General features: G+C 40.6%; 4 protein-coding genes across 5 annotated transcripts in view; all 4 read right to left on the bottom strand.

Moving 5' to 3' along the window:
- Positions 1-427: 427 nt before the first annotated feature.
- On the bottom strand, positions 428-2475 carry LOC108229947 (beta-1,3-galactosyl-O-glycosyl-glycoprotein beta-1,6-N-acetylglucosaminyltransferase 3-like). The gene has a single exon (XM_017405678.2). It carries the CDS (start codon positions 2473-2475, stop codon positions 1243-1245), a length of 1233 nt encoding a protein of 410 aa, XP_017261167.1. The 3' UTR covers positions 428-1242.
- Positions 2476-4522: 2047 nt separating this feature from the next.
- LOC108229948 (beta-1,3-galactosyl-O-glycosyl-glycoprotein beta-1,6-N-acetylglucosaminyltransferase 3-like) lies at positions 4523-6110 on the bottom strand. The gene has a single exon (XM_017405679.3). It carries the CDS (start codon positions 5816-5818, stop codon positions 4523-4525), a length of 1296 nt encoding a protein of 431 aa, XP_017261168.2. The 5' UTR covers positions 5819-6110.
- A 2575-nt stretch (positions 6111-8685) lies between these two features.
- On the bottom strand, positions 8686-10932 carry LOC108229949 (beta-1,3-galactosyl-O-glycosyl-glycoprotein beta-1,6-N-acetylglucosaminyltransferase 3-like). The gene has a single exon (XM_017405680.3). It carries the CDS (start codon positions 10921-10923, stop codon positions 9640-9642), a length of 1284 nt encoding a protein of 427 aa, XP_017261169.3. The 5' UTR covers positions 10924-10932; the 3' UTR covers positions 8686-9639.
- Positions 10933-12778: 1846 nt separating this feature from the next.
- The window catches only part of LOC108229884 (proprotein convertase subtilisin/kexin type 5), a 16259-nt gene continuing 9688 nt past the window's right edge, over positions 12779-19349 (bottom strand). For both annotated transcript variants that reach the window (XM_037978028.1, XM_017405596.3), the window contains exons 7-16: positions 18801-18887; positions 18514-18712; positions 18185-18408; positions 17815-18057; positions 17081-17326; positions 16060-16255; positions 15695-15900; positions 15479-15579; positions 13764-13935; positions 12779-13683 (exon numbers count right to left, since the gene is read on the bottom strand). In XM_037978028.1, coding sequence (XP_037833956.1) covers positions 13289-13683; positions 13764-13935; positions 15479-15579; positions 15695-15900; positions 16060-16255; positions 17081-17326; positions 17815-18057; positions 18185-18408; positions 18514-18712; positions 18801-18887 — 2069 coding nt within the window. In that variant the 3' untranslated portion in view covers positions 12779-13288. The remainder of the gene's footprint in view (positions 13684-13763; positions 13936-15478; positions 15580-15694; positions 15901-16059; positions 16256-17080; positions 17327-17814; positions 18058-18184; positions 18409-18513; positions 18713-18800; positions 18888-19349) is intronic.

Here is a 19349-nt window from a genome sequence, read left to right as displayed (position 1 = left end):
AGTCCAGTGGCACTTACACCGGTAATTATGAAATGCTTTGAGAAACTGGTCCAGACTTTAATTATTTCACATCTCAAACCCAGGCCTGACCATCACCAGTTTGCCTACAGAGCCAACAAGTCCACAGAGGACGCCACAGCCACATCTTTCCACTTCACTCTGTCCCACCTGGAGTTGTGAGGGAGCTACGTATGTGTAGCAGATCTTTGTGGACTTCGGCTCTGCGTTTAACGGCCTTCCATCCTGCCTAACTTGCTGGTGATACTAAACTCACAGACTTGGACGTACCCCACACCATCTGTCTCTGGATTAAAGACATCCTCACCAACCGCTCCTAGAAAGTGAGAGAAGGCCCCCCGCATTTCCTCAGCGCTGGCTACCCCCAGAGCTGTGTCCAGAACCTCCTACAGTTCTGTCTCCACATAAAGCTAGGTTGTTGGCCACCTGGAGAGAATAACCCATGAAAACAGTTGGAACTTCTGTCATATTTGTAAGTATATTTATATCCAAGTATTTTATCTGCTTAAAGTTGTGTGTGTGTGTGTGTGTGTGTGTGTGTGCGTCTAATGTTAACAGGACACGTGATAAAGCATATGTTTGGACTATGGTACCCCAAAATGTGGATCCAGATTTGAAGACTGTCTAAACCATATAAAAACAGCTTTTTTGGGGGGTGTTGTCTTATGATTTAAATAAATTCTCTAGTCAGTCTTTGAGTCATTTCTTTATTAAAGAACTTTTCTTCTAGTGAAGCTCCAGCAAAAAAAAACTAAAAAAGTTTTTATTAAATCTCCATGGAAACGTGTTTCATATAATCCAAAGAAAAAACAAAAACAAAAAACCCCCACACAAATAGGAGTTGCAGCAACATCAAAATATGAAACATGCTTTTTAAAACTGAATAAAAAAATAAAAAAAACATTTTTTTTAATTATGTTGAAAAAATAACTATATATATTTTTTCAATGAAATAATTATGGAACAATATTTAAATATTAAAAAAAAAACATTGTCAAAATAATAGTGGGTTGCACCTCCTCCCCCAACATGAACCCATTCCACCAAATACAACACCTATTTTTCATTAAGACATGGTTGAACCAAAAGTTTAAAGTTATTTTAATACAGTTTTAAACAAGACTTAAAGAAACAACTTAAGACAAATAAAACACAAAGTTTTAGACGTTGAAACCACATAATCATCAAAAGTACATTTGAGAGAAGTTTTCAAGCATTTTGGTGTTAAAGTAATAGGTCTGAATATTCCTGGGCTGACAGGGGGTCATGACCTAAAGCTTTAAAATGCAGAACTGACTCCAAACACCTGAGAGCAACGTCATCCACTTCAGGATCAAACTTATTTGCAAAAAGGTGATGTTGACTCAGGAGCCACAAGAGGTCACCAGCTCCATACACACAGATGGCTCTTCTGTACGCCCCTCTGCACGGCTGGTAGGGGGCTCCTTTCCTAACATCACCTGCTAAATATGACCACTTCACCACACGGACGAGAGCTAGCATGTCTGACACATCATGCTTAACGTTAGCAGACACTGATTTAGGAACAGAAGGCATTCTCTGTAGAGTTGCCCAGAAGTGCTCATCTGGGCTGTATGTGTCTTTCTCCCACTCCATGAAATCCTGCACCTCTCTGTCCTCCATCACATGTTTCACAAAGGCCCTTGAAACCACGAAGTAGGCACTTCCTTGGAACATGGGGCTGCTGATGGGTGGAGGACTCTTCTTAACCTTTGTCCGAGTGACAATGTTGGTGACGTTGTGATGAAACTGCCAGCGTAGTTTCTTGTAGGAATTGGTGGCTTCAGTTTCCAGGCTGTTTCTGCCGTTTAGGGCTTTTAGGGCCGTCACCATCTCTCTGTTTGTCTTGATGGGAAAGTCTGTCCCACAGGTGTTAAGCAGATATTTCCACGGCACATGAGACTTCAGCAGGTCCTCCATACAGTTCAGATCTGCCTGGACTCTGGACCAAGACGCATAAACGACACGTTCTGTTTTACTGGCGATGAATACATTAGGAAAGCAGGAAACTATACCCTTTACAGCTCTCTGATATTCCAAAGGAGATTTCTGATCCACATGTACGCAGTAGATGTTCTGAGGAGCATAAATAGCTCGTAGGAGTCGCTCAAACATCTCAATCTTCTCATGGATCACCATAGAGAATGCAATAGGGAAGTTATTCTCCTCCTCACTAAGAGGCACTGTAATGTAGCTCTTCTTTTCAATGTAAGCTGCACAGTCCTTTGTTGCACTGATGTAGAAGTCCTCAGACAAAGAAGGTCGCCTCCTCTTGGATGTTAGAATAGCTTCCAAGTTGGTTTCCTTCCCTTCTATGTTTCCACTGATGAGAGCTAAACAGCCGGGCAGATCTTCAGAGAACTGCTGTGGTATATGATGCTCAGAGAAAGACTCTCTCCTAAGGGCAGTTTTCCAAACAACAGCAGAAAGAATCATACCCAAAAGGATGATTAAAAAAGTCCTCCACTGCATCTTTCGCTTCAGAAATTTTGAACACGCCATTTTTCCTTGTTTGAAATTGCAAGAGCTGCTGTGTCTATAGTTTAAAGTTTGAGGGAGAGGCTGCAGCACTTGATCTTAATAAGAAAAGTAAAATCGCTCATTTTTAGAGGTGTGTCAAACTAAGCTGTGACAGGAGCATCTTCTCTGTAACTTCCTGTAAGATCTTATAGAAGCGTGATTAAGTGCAGATCAAATCTGCAATGTCATATCTATCAGTGTTTTGGTTCGTTTCTCTGAGGTCAGTGTCACAGCATGCAGTGTGGGTATGGTTAGACCTTGTTGTAGTCAGAATGTCTGCTGTTTTCTAAAGTATGATTATCTGCAAGGACTTTGTCCAGACTGTAAGACTGTCTGAACTGTAAAATAATTTTTTTTTTGTTTTTTCAATGTCCTCTGTTTAGTAATAAACTAAGGGAATCAAACAAGAAAAACACAACAATCTGACTTATCCTGGATGTTTTGTTTGACTTTATTTAAATCCAGTATAAATAGAAGTTGTTAAGAAAAGAGAAGGCATGTAAAACTGTAATTTTTCATGCTGTGGCATTAATCATAAAATATATATATATATTTTTATGAATATGTATAATAAAGTGTGCAGACTATACTGACTCATCCTTAGTTTCACAAAAGCCAATTGTTTAATAAGTTTCAAAAGAATACACAAACATTTACACAAGGGTAGTTCTACAATCACTGCTCAAACATTTACCACACAGAAGCAGTCATTTCTATCTCACTTGTCAAATTATGCCTTATGTGCACCATCTAACTATGTGAAAGATACAGATACAAGCACTTTGTAGAAGAAAAATAAGCATCTGAATTAAGAAATAGGAATAGGAAAGCAAAACATTTCTCTTGTCTTCTAAAAATCACTGAAGCTTTATTTTCAGTCAGTCTTTATACTGAGTGTAAATAGATTTTATTACAGTACACACTGTTATAATTTTAATTAAGACTGATTAAGACAAATTTTCATCCATGTTTTGGTCAGCATCTGTGTCCTGTTGATGGATGAAGCTGTCCAGTCGGTACACTCCAGGTGGGGTTTCAGCAGGTTCATAGCCTCACCTCCCCACTCACATTCAGCAGAAGTTTTCACTGATTTAAAGCATTGTCATGTATTGTAGTACCAGACCAAATGTGCCTGCATTCTCTTTTTACTGGGACTTGAAGCCTGCAGGAGCATCGACATGTATTCAAATACGAGACCAAGTGCCCTGCTTACTCTTGTTGTTGAGAATTGAAGCCGGCAGGAACCAGTTTACAAAAGCTGCTGGGAAGCCTTTTTTGAACCAGAGTCTGTGCGCAAGGAATGTGGGTCTTTATGTCCTGCCTATTTCCCTGCAAAAAAGCGTGGTGTCGCATGACCTTTCTTTAAAGCACGAAATGACTCATTATTATTTACCTTCTTTGAAAAATTAATTTTTGAACATACAGCAATAAGAACTATGTAAATCAACAAGAGTCAACACCCCAAAACAAGCAGAAGTTGCAATGACGTCTAATTAAATATCACCAGCAATATTTTAGGACCAAATAACCAGGTAAAAGAAATATATATTTATATAAAAATAACTGTGAAAACTGTTTTAGGAATGTATAAATGCAGAACAAAGTCAAAATAAATGTGTGGTCTGCAGCCCAGCCCCCTCAAGGTGTGCACCCCCACAGCTTTAGAGCCACTGATATAATCAGACACCTCAAATATTTAGCTAGAAATGTGACATTTTAATCTTAAACATTTGCTCCAGGTCTCTTAGGCTGCAGTACTGTCAAATACAGTAACAAGTGCTTTCACTACCACTTAATTGCACCAAAGATAAATAACAAAAGTACAGATTTTAGTCACATTATTTTAAATACGACTTATGCAAAAGTAAACATAGAAGTTAATTAGCAATAGACTGACAATGGCAACAGCATGATCTACAAAGTTATTTTAGGACATTTTAGAAGTTTTAAAGCATTTTAGGTGTTAAGGAAATAAAACTGAATATTCCTGGGCTAACAGCGGGTCATGACCTAAAGCTTTAAAATGCAGAACTGACTCCAAACACCTGAGAGCAACGTCATCCACTTCAGGATCAAACTTATTTGCAAAAAGGTGATGTTGACTCAGGAGCCACAAGAGGTCACCAGCTCCATACACACAGATGGCTCTTCTGTACGCCCCTCTGCACGGCTGGTAGGGGGCTCCTTTCCTAACATCACCTGCTAAATATGACCACTTCACCACACGGACGAGAGCTAGCATGTCTGACACATCATGCTTAACGTTAGCAGACACTGATTTAGGAACAGAAGGCATTCTCTGTAGAGTTGCCCAGAAGTGCTCATCTGGGCTGTATGTGTCTTTCTCCCACTCCATGAAATCCTGCACCTCTCTGTCCTCCATCACATGTTTCACAAAGGCCCTTGAAACCACGAAGTAGGCACTTCCTTGGAACATGGGGCTGCTGATGGGTGGAGGACTCTTCTTAACCTTTGTCCGAGTGACAATGTTGGTGACGTTGTGATGAAACTGCCAGCGTAGTTTCTTGTAGGAATTGGTGGCTTCAGTTTCCAGGCTGTTTCTGCCGTTTAGGGCTTTTAGGGCCGTCACCATCTCTCTGTTTGTCTTGATGGGAAAGTCTGTCCCACAGGTGTTAAGCAGATATTTCCACGGCACATGAGACTTCAGCAGGTCCTCCATACAGTTCAGATCTGCCTGGACTCTGGACCAAGACGCATAAACGACACGTTCTGTTTTACTGGCGATGAATACATTAGGAAAGCAGGAAACTATACCCTTTACAGCTCTCTGATATTCCAAAGGAGATTTCTGATCCACATGTACGCAGTAGATGTTCTGAGGAGCATAAATAGCTCGTAGGAGTCGCTCAAACATCTCAATCTTCTCATGGATCACCATAGAGAATGCAATAGGGAAGTTATTCTCCTCCTCACTAAGAGGCACTGTAATGTAGCTCTTCTTTTCAATGTAAGCTGCACAGTCCTTTGTTGCGTTGATGTAGAAGTCCTCAGACAAAGAAGGTCGCCTCCTCTTGGATGTTAGAATAGCTTCCAAGTCAGTTTCCTTCCCTTCTATGTTTCCACTGATGAGAGCTAAACAACCAGGCAGATCCTCAGAGAACTGCTGTGGTATATGATGCTCAGAGAATAAATCTCTCCTAAAGTTAGTTTTCCAAACAACAGCAACAAGAAACATACTAAAGATGATGACTAAGAAAGTCCTCAACATCTTTCTCATCAGAAAGTTTAAGTGATCCATTTTCTTTGCTTGAAGTTGCAAGACCTGCTGTATCTGCAGTTTAATGTTTGAGAGAGAGGCTGCAGCACTTGATCCTATTAAGAAAAGTGAATCACTTATCTGTAGAGGTGTGTCAAACTAAGCTGTAACAGGAGGGTCTTCTGTGTGACTTCCTGTAAGATCTGTCTAAGTCCGGATTCTTTTTGTTTACTTTGATCAAACATAGTATAAATAGACTTTTGAACTATTGAATTATTCTTCACATTCAGATCCTCAATCAAAACACATCTGTTTACACTAACTTGTTTCCTTATCAAAGTTAAAATAATTTTTTTCTAATTTTAATTTTTCTGTCCTATCTGCTTTTTTTTTTTTTTTTTTTTTTGACTGAATAGAGTCAAAACCTGAAAGAAAAATTGTCTGAGATGCATTATTTGTTTATTTATNTGATGTAGAAGTCCTCAGACAAAGAAGGTCGCCTCCTCTTGGATGTTAGAATAGCTTCCAAGTCAGTTTCCTTCCCTTTTATATTTCCACTGATGAGAGCTAAACAGCCGGATAAATCTTCAGAGAACTGCTGTGGTATATGATGCTCAGAGAAAGACTCTCTCCTAAAGGCAGTTTTCCAAACAACAGCAACAAGAAACATACCAAAGATGATGACTAAGAAAGTCCTGAACATCTTTCTTATCAGAACGCTTTTCCATGCCATTTTCCCTTGCCTGAAGTTGCAAGAGCTGCTGTATCTACTGTTTAATGTTTGCGGGAGAGGCTGCAGCACTTGAACTTATTAAGAAAAGAAAATCACTTATTTGTAGAGGTGTGTCAAACTGAGCGGTGACAGAAGCATCTTCTGTGTGACTTCCTGTAAGATCAGACTTAACCCGGATCCCTTTTTTTCCCCCTTTAAACAAATACAGCACGAATACATTTCTTAATTGCTGAATTTTTCTTTGTATTCATATCCTCGATCAAGACACATCTGTTTAGACAAGCCTATCTTGCCTAATTTGTTTCCTTATCTAAGATACCATAGTTTTTAAATTTTATTTTAATTTCTCTGTTTTATCTGTTCATTTGCCTGTTTTACCTGTGTTTATTTTGCCAGACTTTTCTTTTAATTATGAACTAACTAATCATATCTCATGTTATTCGAAAAATAAATATTTGAACAAACATCAGCAAGATAACAACTACGTGAATCAAAAGGAGTCAAAACCTGAAAGAAAAATTGTCTGTGATGCATTATTTATTTATTTATTTTTGCTTTTTCAAAACAGCAATGTCCTATTGGTTCACTCAGAGCGAACAGGATTTACAGTGAAGCATGGACAAGGATCATCCTGTGGGGACACTGTACCCCCACTGGCTCAAGCTGTGGCTCCAGCTGTGGCTCCAGCTGTGGCTCCGGCGTCAACTTCCGAGATGTATGTCAACACCCTTGAGAAGGACCTGGTTTACAGGACTTGCTTATTGTAATGTTTAGAACCAGAATCTGCACACTAGGGATGTGGGACTTTACGTCCTGTCTACTTCCCTGTACACAATCATTGTGTCACATGACCTTTTTAATAAACATCCCAGGCCCTTCAAATCAAACTGACCTGAAGTTACAAAGGCTTCTGTACCTCTCATTATCTCTCTCTCTCTCAAGGGCTTCAGGAGGTTTAAGCATAAAATACCTCATTATATAACTTCTGCGAAAAATGAGTCTTTGAACATACACCAATAGGAATTATGTGAATCAACAAGAGTCAACACTTGAAAAACATTATCTACTGTTTTTTTATTATCATTTTTTTACAAGGGCAAAGTCTCACTTGTTAACGTAGATTGGCAGAACTTAAAATGTGTCCCGGGACCATTCTACAGGGTTGCTGTTTTTTTTCCAGCATCAGCTCCTGTATGGTGTCCACTGAGTGGTTTAAAGAAAACATGGAACCTACAAGGTGTCTACATCGTCAGTACATGTTGATGGTTTAAAGGTGATACTTCTTGCAGCCGAGCAAAAGCTCTTCTTTCTTGAAAGAGAGTGAAAACTTCTCCCTATCCAGATGTCATCACTTCAGTCCAGGTGATGATTCAGGTTAACAGTAGGAAGTGGATCCACACCCTCCCTGTGGTTCATCTAATAGTCACTGAAATGCAGTTTGTGGAAAACCCCAAAACAAGCAGACTTTGCAATAATGTCTAATGAGATACCACCAGCAACATTTTAGGACCAAATAAACAGGTAAAAATATACAATTTTATATAAAATAACTGAAAACTATTTTTAGGAATGTATAAATGCAAAATAATGTAAAATCAATATTGGGACGTGGACCCCCATCCCCCTCAATGTGTGCACCCCCACAGTCTGAGAGCCACTGATATAACCAAACACCTTATATGTTTAGGCAGAAATGTGACATTTTAGTCATAAAGATTTTCTTCAGGCCTTGTAGGTTTTAGTACTGTCAAATATGGTAACAAGTACCTTTTATTACCACTTAAATGCAACAAAAAGAAAAGGTTTTTGTCACATTATTTCAAATATGACTTTAGTATGGAGAGAAAATGGTTCCAAATTACCTGTGTGTGTGTAAAAGGATTTGTGCGTGTGTAAAAATATTTGTGCGTGTGTAAAAGGATTTGTGTGTGTATGTGTGTGAGAGAGTGAAATAAATTTGAATGAACAATCAAACTTGCTTGTTTTATAAAAATATGAAATGTATTGAAATATACATTTATACTATATGGCCTTCAGGTTTCTGTGTTCCTAAAATATTAACTTTAGTTTTACAGATGAATCATAGACATTTCTGTTAACATGTACAGTAAAAAATCACCTCCTCTTTGGAGATGAGATGGGAAGCTGAAGACAGANAAGCATAAAATACCTCATTATATAACTTCTGCGAAAAATGAGTCTTTGAACATACACCAATAGGAATTATGTGAATCAACAAGAGTCAACACTTGAAAAACATTATCTACTGTGTTTTTATTATCATTTTTTTACAAGGGCAAAGTCTCACTTGTTAACGTAGATTGGCAGAACTTAAAATGTGTCCCGGGACCATTCTACGGGGTTGCTGTTTTTTTTCCAGCATCAGCTCCTGTATGGTGTCCACTGAGTGGTTTAAAGAAAACATGGAACCTACAAGGTGTCTGCAGCTTCAGTACATGTTGATGGTTTAAAGGTGATACTTCCTGCAGCCGAGCAAAATCTTTTCTTTCTTGAAAGAGAGTGAAAACTCCTCCCTATCCAGATGTCATCACTTCAGTCCAGGTGATGATTCAGGTTAACAGTAGGAAGTGGATCCACACCCTCCCTGTGGTTCATCTAATAGTCACTGAAATGCAGTTTGTGGAAAACCCCCAAACAAGCAGAATTTGCAATAACGCCTTATTATATACTACCAGCAACATTTTAGGACCAAATAAACAGTTAAACAATAAAATATTTATATGAAATAACTGAAATTTTTTTTTAGGAATGTATAAATGTATAACAATGTAAAATAAATATTGGGACGGGCACCCCGTCCTCATTAATGTGTGCACCCCCACAGTCTGAGAACCACTGATGTAACCAAACACTTCAGATATTTAGACAGAAATTTGACATTTCAATCTTAAAGATTTGCAGTACTGTCAAATACAGTAACAACTACCTCTCACAACCATTTTTTGCAACAACAAACAAAGAAAAAAACACAGATTTTAGTTGCATCATTTTAAATATGACCTAGGCAAAAATAAACATAAGTTTTTAGAAGTTAATTAGCAATAATCTGACAATGGCAACCACATAATCTACACAGTATTTTTGAGAAAGTTTTAAAAGCATTTTGCTGTTAAAGAAATAGGTATAAATATTCCTGGGCTGACAGGGGGTCATGACCTAAAGCTCTGAAACGCAGAACTGACTCCAAACACCTGATAGCAACATCATCAACTGCAGGATCAAACTTATTTGCAAAGAGTTGGTGTTGTCTCAAGATCCACAAGAGGTCACCAGCTCCATACACACAGATGGCTCTTCTGTACGCCCCTCTGCACGGCTGGTAGGGGGCTCCTTTCCTAACATCACCTGCTAAATACAACCACTTCACCACACGGACAAGAGCTAGCATATCTGACACATCATGCTTAACGTTAGCAGACACTGATTTAGGAACAGAAGGCATCCTCTGTAGAGTTGCCCAGAAGTGCTCATCTGGGCTGTATGTGTCTTTCTCCCACTCCATGAAATCCTGCACCTCTCTGTCCTTCATCACATGTTTCACAAAGGCCCTTGAAACCACGAAGTAGGCACTTCCTTGGAACATGGGGCTGCTGATGGGTGGAGGACTCTTCTTAACCTTTGTCCGAGTGACAATGTTGGTGACGTTGTGATGAAACTGCCAGCGTAGTTTCTTGTAGGAATTGGTGGCTTCAGTTTCCAGGCTGTTTCTGCCGTTTAGGGCTTTTAGGGCCGTCACCATCTCTCTGTTTGTCTTGATGGGAAAGTCTGTCCCACAGGTGTTAAGCAGATATTTCCACGGCACATGAGACTTCAGCAGGTCTTCCATACAGTTCAGATCTGCCTGGACTCTGGACCAAGAAGTATATACAACATGTTCTGTTTTACTGGCGATGAATACATTAGGAAAGCAGGAAACTATACCCTTCACAGCCCTCTGATATTGCGGAGGGGATTTCTGATCCACATGTACGCAGTAGATGTTCTGAGGAGCATAAATAGCTCGTAGGAGTCGCTCAAACATCTCAATCTTCTCATGGATCACCATAGAGAATGCAATAGGGAAGTTATTCTCCTCCTCACTAAGAGGCACTGTAATGTAGCTCTTCTTTTCAATGTAAGCTGCACAGTCCTTTGTTGCGTTGATGTAGAAGTCCTCAGACAAAGAAGGTCGCCTCCTCTTGGATGCTAGAATAGCTTCCACATTAGTTTTCTTCCCTTCTACGTTTCCATTGATGATAGCTAGACAGGCGGGTAGATCCTCAGAGAACTGCTGTGGTATATGTTGTTTAGAGAAATACTCTCTTCTAAGGGCAGTTTTCCCCAAAACAGCAAGAAGAAACATACCCAAAAAGATGAGTAAGATAGTCCTCCACTGTTTTTTTTTTCTTCTCATAAAGCTTGTCCATGCCATTTTCCCTTGCTTGAAGTTGCAAGAGCTGCCGTATTTACAGTTTAATATTTCTGAGAGAGGTTGCTGCACTTATTATCATTGTATTTTTTTCTTATCTTATCAAGACATCTGAACCTGTGTACCTTCCTGTAAGCTTTTTTTTTTCTTTTATATTGGTCATAAACTTCCAATAAAACCAGCCTTGAGGGAGCACAAGCCAGTCTATCTCTCATGTCGATTCATGCCCAGGTAAATGGCGAGGGTTGTGTCAGGAAGGGTTTCCAGCCTGAAACTCTTTGGCCAAAACTAACATGCGAGTTCATCCAAGCGACACCATACCGGATCGGTCGAAGCCCAGGAAAACAACGACCGCCACCAGTGCTGTTGATAAACAGGGTGCCTGCAGAAATTGTGCTACTGTTAGTCGAAGACCACAAGGAGTGAAACGTGCCTCCTTGACAGGCAAGGGTAGAGAGCTGGCTGACATGATGCAGAGAAGGAAGGTAGATGTATTATGTGTGCAAGAGACCAAGTGGAAGGGCAGCTGGGCTCGCAGCATTGGGGCAGGGTTTAAGCTGTTTCACCATGGTGTGGATAGGTAGAGAAATGGAGTAGTAGTAGTCTTAAAGGAGGAGTTAGCAAGGAATATAGTTGAGGTGAAAAGAGTGTCAGATAGGTTGATGTGTCTGAAGGTAGAAGTAGAAAGTCTGATGCTGAATGTTGTCAGTGGTTATGCTCCACAGGTTGGATGTGATGTAGAAGAGACAGAGAAATCCCGGAAGGATCTCAATGAAGTGATAGAGAGTATTCCTAGGGAAGAGAAAGTGGTGATCAGAGCAGATCTGAATAGACATGTTGGTGAAGGAAACAGAGGAGATAAGGAGGTGATGGGCAGGTTTGATGTAAAGGAAAGGAACCAGGAAGGACAGATGGTGGATTTCGCCAAGAGGATAGAAATGGCTGTAGTCAACACCTACGTTCAAAGGAGGGAGGAACACAGAGTGACCTATAAGAGTGGAGGCAGGAGGACGCAGGTAGACTACATTCTGTGTAGAAGAGGTAACCTGAGGGAGATTGTGGACTGTAAGGATGTGGCAGGGGAGAGCGTTGCCAGACAGCATCAAATGGTGGTTTGTAAGATGAGTGTTGTGGTGAAGATGAGGAAAAGAGTAAAGGCAGAGAAGAGGGCCAAATAATGGAAGTTGAGGAAGAATGTTGTGAGGTTTTCAGAAAGGAAATGTTAAAGGCTCTGGCTGGTAAGAAAGTGTTTCCTCATGACTGGGCTACCACAGCAACAGTGATTAGAGAGACAGGTAGGAAGGTATTTGGTGTGTCATCTGGACACTGTGCAGATCTGTGCAGAGGAGGGACAGTGGGTATACTGGTAGAAGGATGTTAGAGATGCAGCTGCCAGGAAAAAGACAAAGAGGAGACATATGGATGCAGTTAGAGAGGACATGGAGGGAGTTGGAGTGAGGAATGAGGACACAGACAGAGTTAGATGGAGGAGGATGACTCTCTGTAGAGACCCCTGAAAAGGGAACAGCTAAAAAAAAAAAGGTTAAAGACTTCTGAACTAATGAATCTTTTTTACATTTTAAAACCTCAATCAGAACATCTGTTTAGACTAGTCTATCTCACCTAAGTCTTTTCCCTTTCAAAGATAACTTTTTTCACAATCTTCTCTGTCTTTTTTGTCTATTTTACCTGTGATTTTTGCCTGTTTTTTATGTAAGGTGTCTTTGACTGTTTTAAAGGCCCCCATAAATATTTTTTTATTGTTAATATTATTATCAATAATAACAAATATAAGAACATATTAAGAAAGAAGACATTTAAAGCTGTATTTTTTTCTTGGTGCAGCATGATTTTCAAAAGATTTTATTTATATGATTATTCACAATAAATCATGCAGACTTCTGACCAGTTCCTAATTTAACACAAAGCAACTGTGTACTAATATGTTTTTTAAAAGAATATACAGACATTTACACACTTATAAGTAGTTTTTCAGTCATTGTTCACACTTTTATCAAGTCATTCACCACTCACTTTTCTAAACACGTCATCGTCGCTCACACCTTTATTTATTGTGTTTTACACAAATGGGCTCACACTTTTTTTTCCTAACAGGGACAGTCACTTCTCAGTCACTTATCTAAACAGATCTGTTATTGCTTACACCTTGAACTAATAGTGTGTATTTGACTTATACAGGCACTTTGGAGAATAAAAATATACATCGCAATCTAAAAAATAAGAATACCGAAGCAGAATCTTATGACTTGTTCTTCTAAACATCACCTAAGCTACATTTTCTGACAGTCTTCATATTATACATAAATACTTATTGTTGATGTGAATCCACCTAAGACTGATTGAGACATGTGTTTTCATCCACGTTTTGGTCTGCATCTGTGTCCTGCTCGTGGATGAAGCTGTAGCGTCGGTATACTGAGCCCCCCCTGGAGGTGTACACCACATCGACTTCATCCCCGCTGTCCGGCTCGGGCACGCCGTGGGGCATGTTGATGCTGCCGCTGCCGCTGCCGCTGCCGCTCAGTCTCTCGTAGCTCTGGTTCCAGCAGAGCCTCCTCCTGGCGTGGGCTTTGATCAAGGCGAACACAGCCAGGCCCAGCCCCGCCGCCAGCAGCAGGGCGATGGGCAAGGCAGCTGAGGTGTGCGTCAACGCTCTGGAGGACACGCTCATATCTGCCTCCTCGTCATCTCTGGACCTGGGTTGTGGTGTCTCCACACACAGTGCTAAAATCACAACACATGGCTTTAGTAGATACTTCCATCTGAAACAATCCTGAGTTTCTTTTGAAATGCAGTGTCCGTACCTGAGCGTCTGTCACAAACACAGCAGTCGGTGGAATTCCCTTCATTCTGACAGCAGCGGGCGCAACGGTTCTCAACAGCACGGAGAGCAAAATCTCGGTGACAAAGCAGACACTGGTCAGGTCTGGGGCCGGTGCAGTGCCTGCAGGAGCTGTCACAGGGCTCACAGGCTTCCTGCAAATCAACAGAGGCACACATGGTTACACTGTAAACACAGAAGGGAGCAGAGTGTTTCATTAACTGCCTGTCACTAATTTAGACCTGAAACGATCTTCAAAGTAACATTTGGTAAATCCTCAAATGACTTTGAATATATTTTTTTTTATTTCACTCAATAAGAATCAAACAATGACTGTAAGTAAGTAAGTTCTTTCAGCTGCTCCCTACATCAGGGGTTGCCACAGCGATTTGGCAATTGTTTAACGCCGGATGCCCTTCCTGCCACAACCTGGGCTTGAACCTTCAACCTCAGGATTACAAATCTGCGGCACTGACTTTATTCAGTTAAAAAAAAAACACAACTACAAAACTATATACAATAAGTAGTCTCAGTCTGTAAGATTCGTATTCAAGATTACCGTAACAGATTTTAAGTATATGGACAATTATGATAATTGATAGTTTTAGCATAGCTGAGGCTCAGGTCAGTCAGTTTTAAACTTCACGGTCAACATGACGAAGGATGCTCGTGCAAGAGACTGAACACAACATTGCCCACCAACGTGTTCCCCACACAAAAGTCATTTTGAATAAAAGTGTCTCTTCTAAACAAACCTATTGTCTTGTACTGCCCATCAAAATGTGTTTTAAAGTTCTCTAACATTCTGTAACATTCTGCAAAATATTTAATAGAAAGTTAAATGCTGATTTGGGCTTATGCAGAACTGTGTGTGTCTGAGGAAGACTTCAGGTATAACACAAGGTTTTTCTCTAAACAATTGTTTTTTGTTTCCTTGAATCAACTGAATCGCTCTCCTCCAGTCACCTGAGAGAAATGTCACTCCTCTTCAGTCAGCGAAGTTTTTAGTGCTAGGGAATATTCTTTATATGCATTATGAATAGCTGACTGTAGACAAAGTCCTTACACAACATTAAAAAGGATTTTTTTTTTGTATTTTTTGATCAATCTTAAAAGAATAAAATGTATAGGAAAAAAACTTTTTTCTAAAACATAAAAATTTGAACTTCTATAAATTTACTCAAACAAACAGAGCGGTTTTATTTTTAGATTTTATTATATGCTGTTTAGACGAGGCCTGTGATGGACTTGGTATTTATTTCAATTCCAGAATCTATTGACCCTTTTCCTCATATATGATAAACAATGATACTGCCGCCACCATGTTTCATAGATAGTAAGAGTTTCCTTCAGTGGAACAGAGTTGTCATTTAATGTTTTATTTACCAAAACTATTGCAGTTTATGCAAAATATTCTTCCCTGCAGTTTTCTGTCCTGAGTGTTTGAATTTTAGGTAGTTTTGGATGTCCACTTCCAGCAACTGACTGATAACACCTGACCTACAGTTTCACATATAACTGAAGTTAACATATTTTTGCTCCTCCCAGATAGTAAAATTGATCAATTTTCTTAATGACCAAATGACAAAGTGTTTGTTTTCTCACGTATTTACATCAATTTTTGTCTCATCTAAATACTAGGGGCATTTTGAAGGACCAGAAAACTCCAAAGGGTTTACATTATGAATCATGGCACACCTCTTGAGAAAAGTATCGCCCCTCCTCACATCGTGGATAGCAGACGTTATCTCTGAGTGTGCTGCCCCAGTCGCACGTCACACATCCTTGAGGAGAAGAGTCTGTAAACACAGATAAATACACACGAACTTGTCCAAAACTCCAAACTGAATGTCAAATATTGACACTCGAACAGTAGAGCCTACGATTGATGAGATATCATTCCTTTACGTGTACCTGTGCAGGTCTGACAGCTGGTATGGCACTGTTTGCACACTTCGTCCACCTGATAGAAGTGGTGTGGGCAGCGCTCAACGCACAGCTTGGTGCCTTGCAGCTCCAGGAGAGGAGGCAGACAGGCTCTGCAGAACTCCGGCCCCGGCCCCGTACACACCTCACAGGACACGTCACATTTCTTACACTGAAAGCCCTCTTTATAATACCTGAGGAAACAAGCCGAACGATCAATATCAGCAAGAATGTAATTCTTATGATCACTACTTTATGTCACACACAATACATAAATGAGAATCACAGTTTTAAACAAGCTGGAACTTTTGGATCCAAAACAAATGCTGTCAATGCAGAGTAAAAGTCTGTACCCCGTGGGACAGTGGATGACACAGAGCTGAAAGAGTCGCAGGTATCCTGGGGAACAGGACAGGCAGTCTCGAGGAGACGGCCCGGTGCAAGTGGAACAGACGCGGTCACAGGGCGAACAGAATCCCAGCTGCTGTCTGTCGGCTTCCTGCCTGGTGGTGTATGTGCCAGCAGGACATTCACTCACACAGGAGCTGTCTGGGAGAGAGCCCACAGATAAATACATTAAATTCCTTCTCAGCTCACACGTTTGCTTGGGTCAAGTTGTTCTTGTCTCTTTATCAGTGCTTGGCTTGTTCCCTGTGCATTTACCTTGTTTAAACACTCTTCAACCCTTTATACCACAGATTTTTTTCTTTCCAAATAAATCATGTCAACACGTCTAAGGTTTGCCAAGTTGCACCTGAGCAAACCACAAGCTTTCTAAAACAATGTCCTTTGGGCAAACAAAGCCAAAGTGGAGATATTTGGCCATAATACACAAAGCACAAAGCACAGCATGTGAGCACAAGCTCGACATTAACTGTAAGACACAGTGGCGGAGAGGTAATGATTGGGGCTTGTTCTGTAACCACAAGACCCGAGCACCATGAGTCGACCATGACTTCCTCTGTAAACTATTCTCGAGTCAAATGTGATGCCATCTGTTTCAACAACTGCAGCTTAGCACTTTAAAGATAAATGATCACGAGCACAGCAGAAAATTGACAACAAAATGGCTGAAAAATTAAAAAAACAAGGCATTTAGTATAGATATTTAGTTATAAGTTTAGCATATTTGCATTGTTCTAAGACACTGTATGGACAAATGTTTTAAATTAAATCGTTCTACCTAAAACCACAACGTTTCAAGAAACAGGACTGTTTTTTCTTTCACAAAAAAATACATAAACACCAAACATTAATCACTTCAAAAGGTAAGGACAAATGTGAGCAAGATAAATTGGTGACAAACAATAAAAAAGTCCTTCAAATAACCACCTGTGTGTTCATTTCTGTGGATGTGCCCGAACATTTACTCACTGTGAAGGTATCTGGGGACAGTGCAGGTCAGACAGTCATCGTTGTCTGGCCCATTACAGGAGTGACAGTACTGGTGACAGCCCACGCAGGTGAACCGGTCATCGTGTAAGAAGGTTCTCAGGGGGCAGGCCGCGTCACCCGTCACGCCGCACAGTAACGTGTTCGGATCCAGCACAAGCCCCTTCTCACACTGGGTGCACTGGTTTGCATCGGGGCCGGTGCAGCTCAGACAAGTCTGGTGGCACTCTGCAGGAAATCAAACGTTATTATATAATTAGCTTTCTCCATAGGGTGGCTCAGCCTTAGAGAGCAGCTGCTCCTCCGCACTGAAAGGAGTGAGCTGAGGCAGTCCGGGCATCTGATTAATCCGCCTCCTGCGTGCCTTCCTCTGGAGGTTTTCTTGGCACATCCCAGTATGAGGAGACACAGATCTCACCAGAGGGATTATGTATCACCTCAGCCTGGGAACCCCTTGGGATCCTCCAGGAGGAGCTGAGGAGTGTCGCAGGGTAGAGGAAAGTTTGGGTTTCCCTCCTAGATTTGTTTTCTCCACAACCCGACCACAGATAAGTAGCACATGTTCTAGAATTTATCATTATCCATGCAAACAATCTTGTCCAAAAATGACCTTTTTTGTGTGTTATAAAATGCCGTAAAATCCGAACATAGCTTTATTGTGTGTGTTCTTATTTTTCAAACATTTAAAAAAGTAAACTATGACTTTAGAGGCTCACCTTGACACTCCATAGCTGCAGTCTCATAGTAAGTACCAGTAGGGCAATCCCTGAGGCATGAACCTTTATAGAGCTTGAGACTGGAGGTCGAGCAGGTCTCACAATCATCTGCCAGAGGCCCCAGACAGTTGCCACAGGTCGGGTGGCACTGACCACAGAGACCGTCCTTCATGTCCTCATAATAGCCCATGGGACAACTCGCTCTACAAGCGCCATTCAGCATCAAGTAGAGGAACGTACATTCTGTAATGACATATAGACGGGGTGGAGAGGCTGAAACACAAACTGTAGATAACAAGGTGCTGCACAACACTGTATTATGACATCAGTTTGGACTATTTCCTCTACAAAATCCAGACTGATGGCTCACTGAAACAGGTCCTGTCATCAGAGCAGACGTCACAGTGGGGAGGACAGCGTCTGCAGGTGCCATCATCTGCCGGGTACATCCTCAGAGAACAGTTCAGTCTACACGCACCGCCCTCTAAGTAGAAGCCATCAGCACAGGACAGACACTGAGACCTGGTCTCGTCACAAGTCTGACAGGACGTATCGCAGGCTTCACACGAGCCCTCCGGAGTCTCAAAGAAACCCCTGATAGTCAAGACAGGAGACAGATGAAGGATCATAAAGAGAGGATATGGTAATTACAGACACGTTTCTTTGAACAGAGGGTATTTAATTCAGCCAAGTTCTTACTCTGGGCAGTTGGACCAACAGCGGCCCTGATGGAGGAAAAGTTGATTGCTGCCCCTGGAGCAGCTGATGCAGTTATCACTGGTGTCAACGCAGTCATCACAGTTTGGCGAGCAGTCTTCACACAGCTCGGTTTTAGGATTTGCATAAGAGCCGGATGGACACTGCTCCACACAAGAACTGTCCTGATCCAGAAAATAGCCTGGAACGCATAAACGCAAACAAACCAAAGGCCAATAAGAAGTGGACTCCTGTTTCAGTTCACTTAAACAAACAGTAGGTCACAGTACCTTGGAAACAAGAAGAGCAATCGAGAGCTTTTGGGCCAAAGCAGGTCTTACAGGAAGCATCACATGGGCGGCATTCACTGGATTTCCCTAGAATGAAAAAATACAGAAGAGTTTGCTTCAGTTTTACCGACGGTTTTTTGTTTGGTTTTTACAGCACATTTGATTAGAAGTTGTCTACATTTTACAGTTTTCTAAAAAATTTGAGTAAAACAAAAAGAAAACCAGCGACCTTTGAGCTGCTGTTTTAGGAGTCTTTGTGTACCAATTCATCTACATATAAGATTATATATATATATATATATATATATATATTGGATTTTTGTTACTATTACTGTACTCAAAGCACTAAACAACAAAAGTTTATTTTAAAATCTTTTAAAAATAGACTGAAATGCCTAAATTTACATAAGTAGCCTTAAAAAAGGGGCGCTCATTTTTTTTTTTAGATATTTCTGCAACTAAATGTACCACAAAAAGTAAAGGAATCTGTGTTTGGTTTACTTTAATTTTTTTTTTTGAAACAGTGCTTCTTGGCACTAAATCTTATAC

This window comes from Kryptolebias marmoratus, linkage group LG11, assembly GCF_001649575.2.
Source record: "Kryptolebias marmoratus isolate JLee-2015 linkage group LG11, ASM164957v2, whole genome shotgun sequence".
Classification (NCBI taxonomy): domain Eukaryota; kingdom Metazoa; phylum Chordata; class Actinopteri; order Cyprinodontiformes; family Rivulidae; genus Kryptolebias; species Kryptolebias marmoratus.
The sequence above is the reverse complement of the archived record's forward strand: the minus strand, read 5'-3'. Positions and strand labels throughout refer to the sequence as shown.

Excerpts from the sequence above, each read along its gene's own strand:
- LOC108229949 (XM_017405680.3), bottom strand. The coding sequence starts at position 10,923 with ATGAGAAGAAAAAAAAAACAGTGGAGGACTATCTTACTCATCTTTTTG.
- LOC108229947 (XM_017405678.2), bottom strand. The coding sequence starts at position 2,475 with ATGATTCTTTCTGCTGTTGTTTGGAAAACTGCCCTTAGGAGAGAGTCT.
- LOC108229948 (XM_017405679.3), bottom strand. The coding sequence starts at position 5,818 with ATGGATCACTTAAACTTTCTGATGAGAAAGATGTTGAGGACTTTCTTA.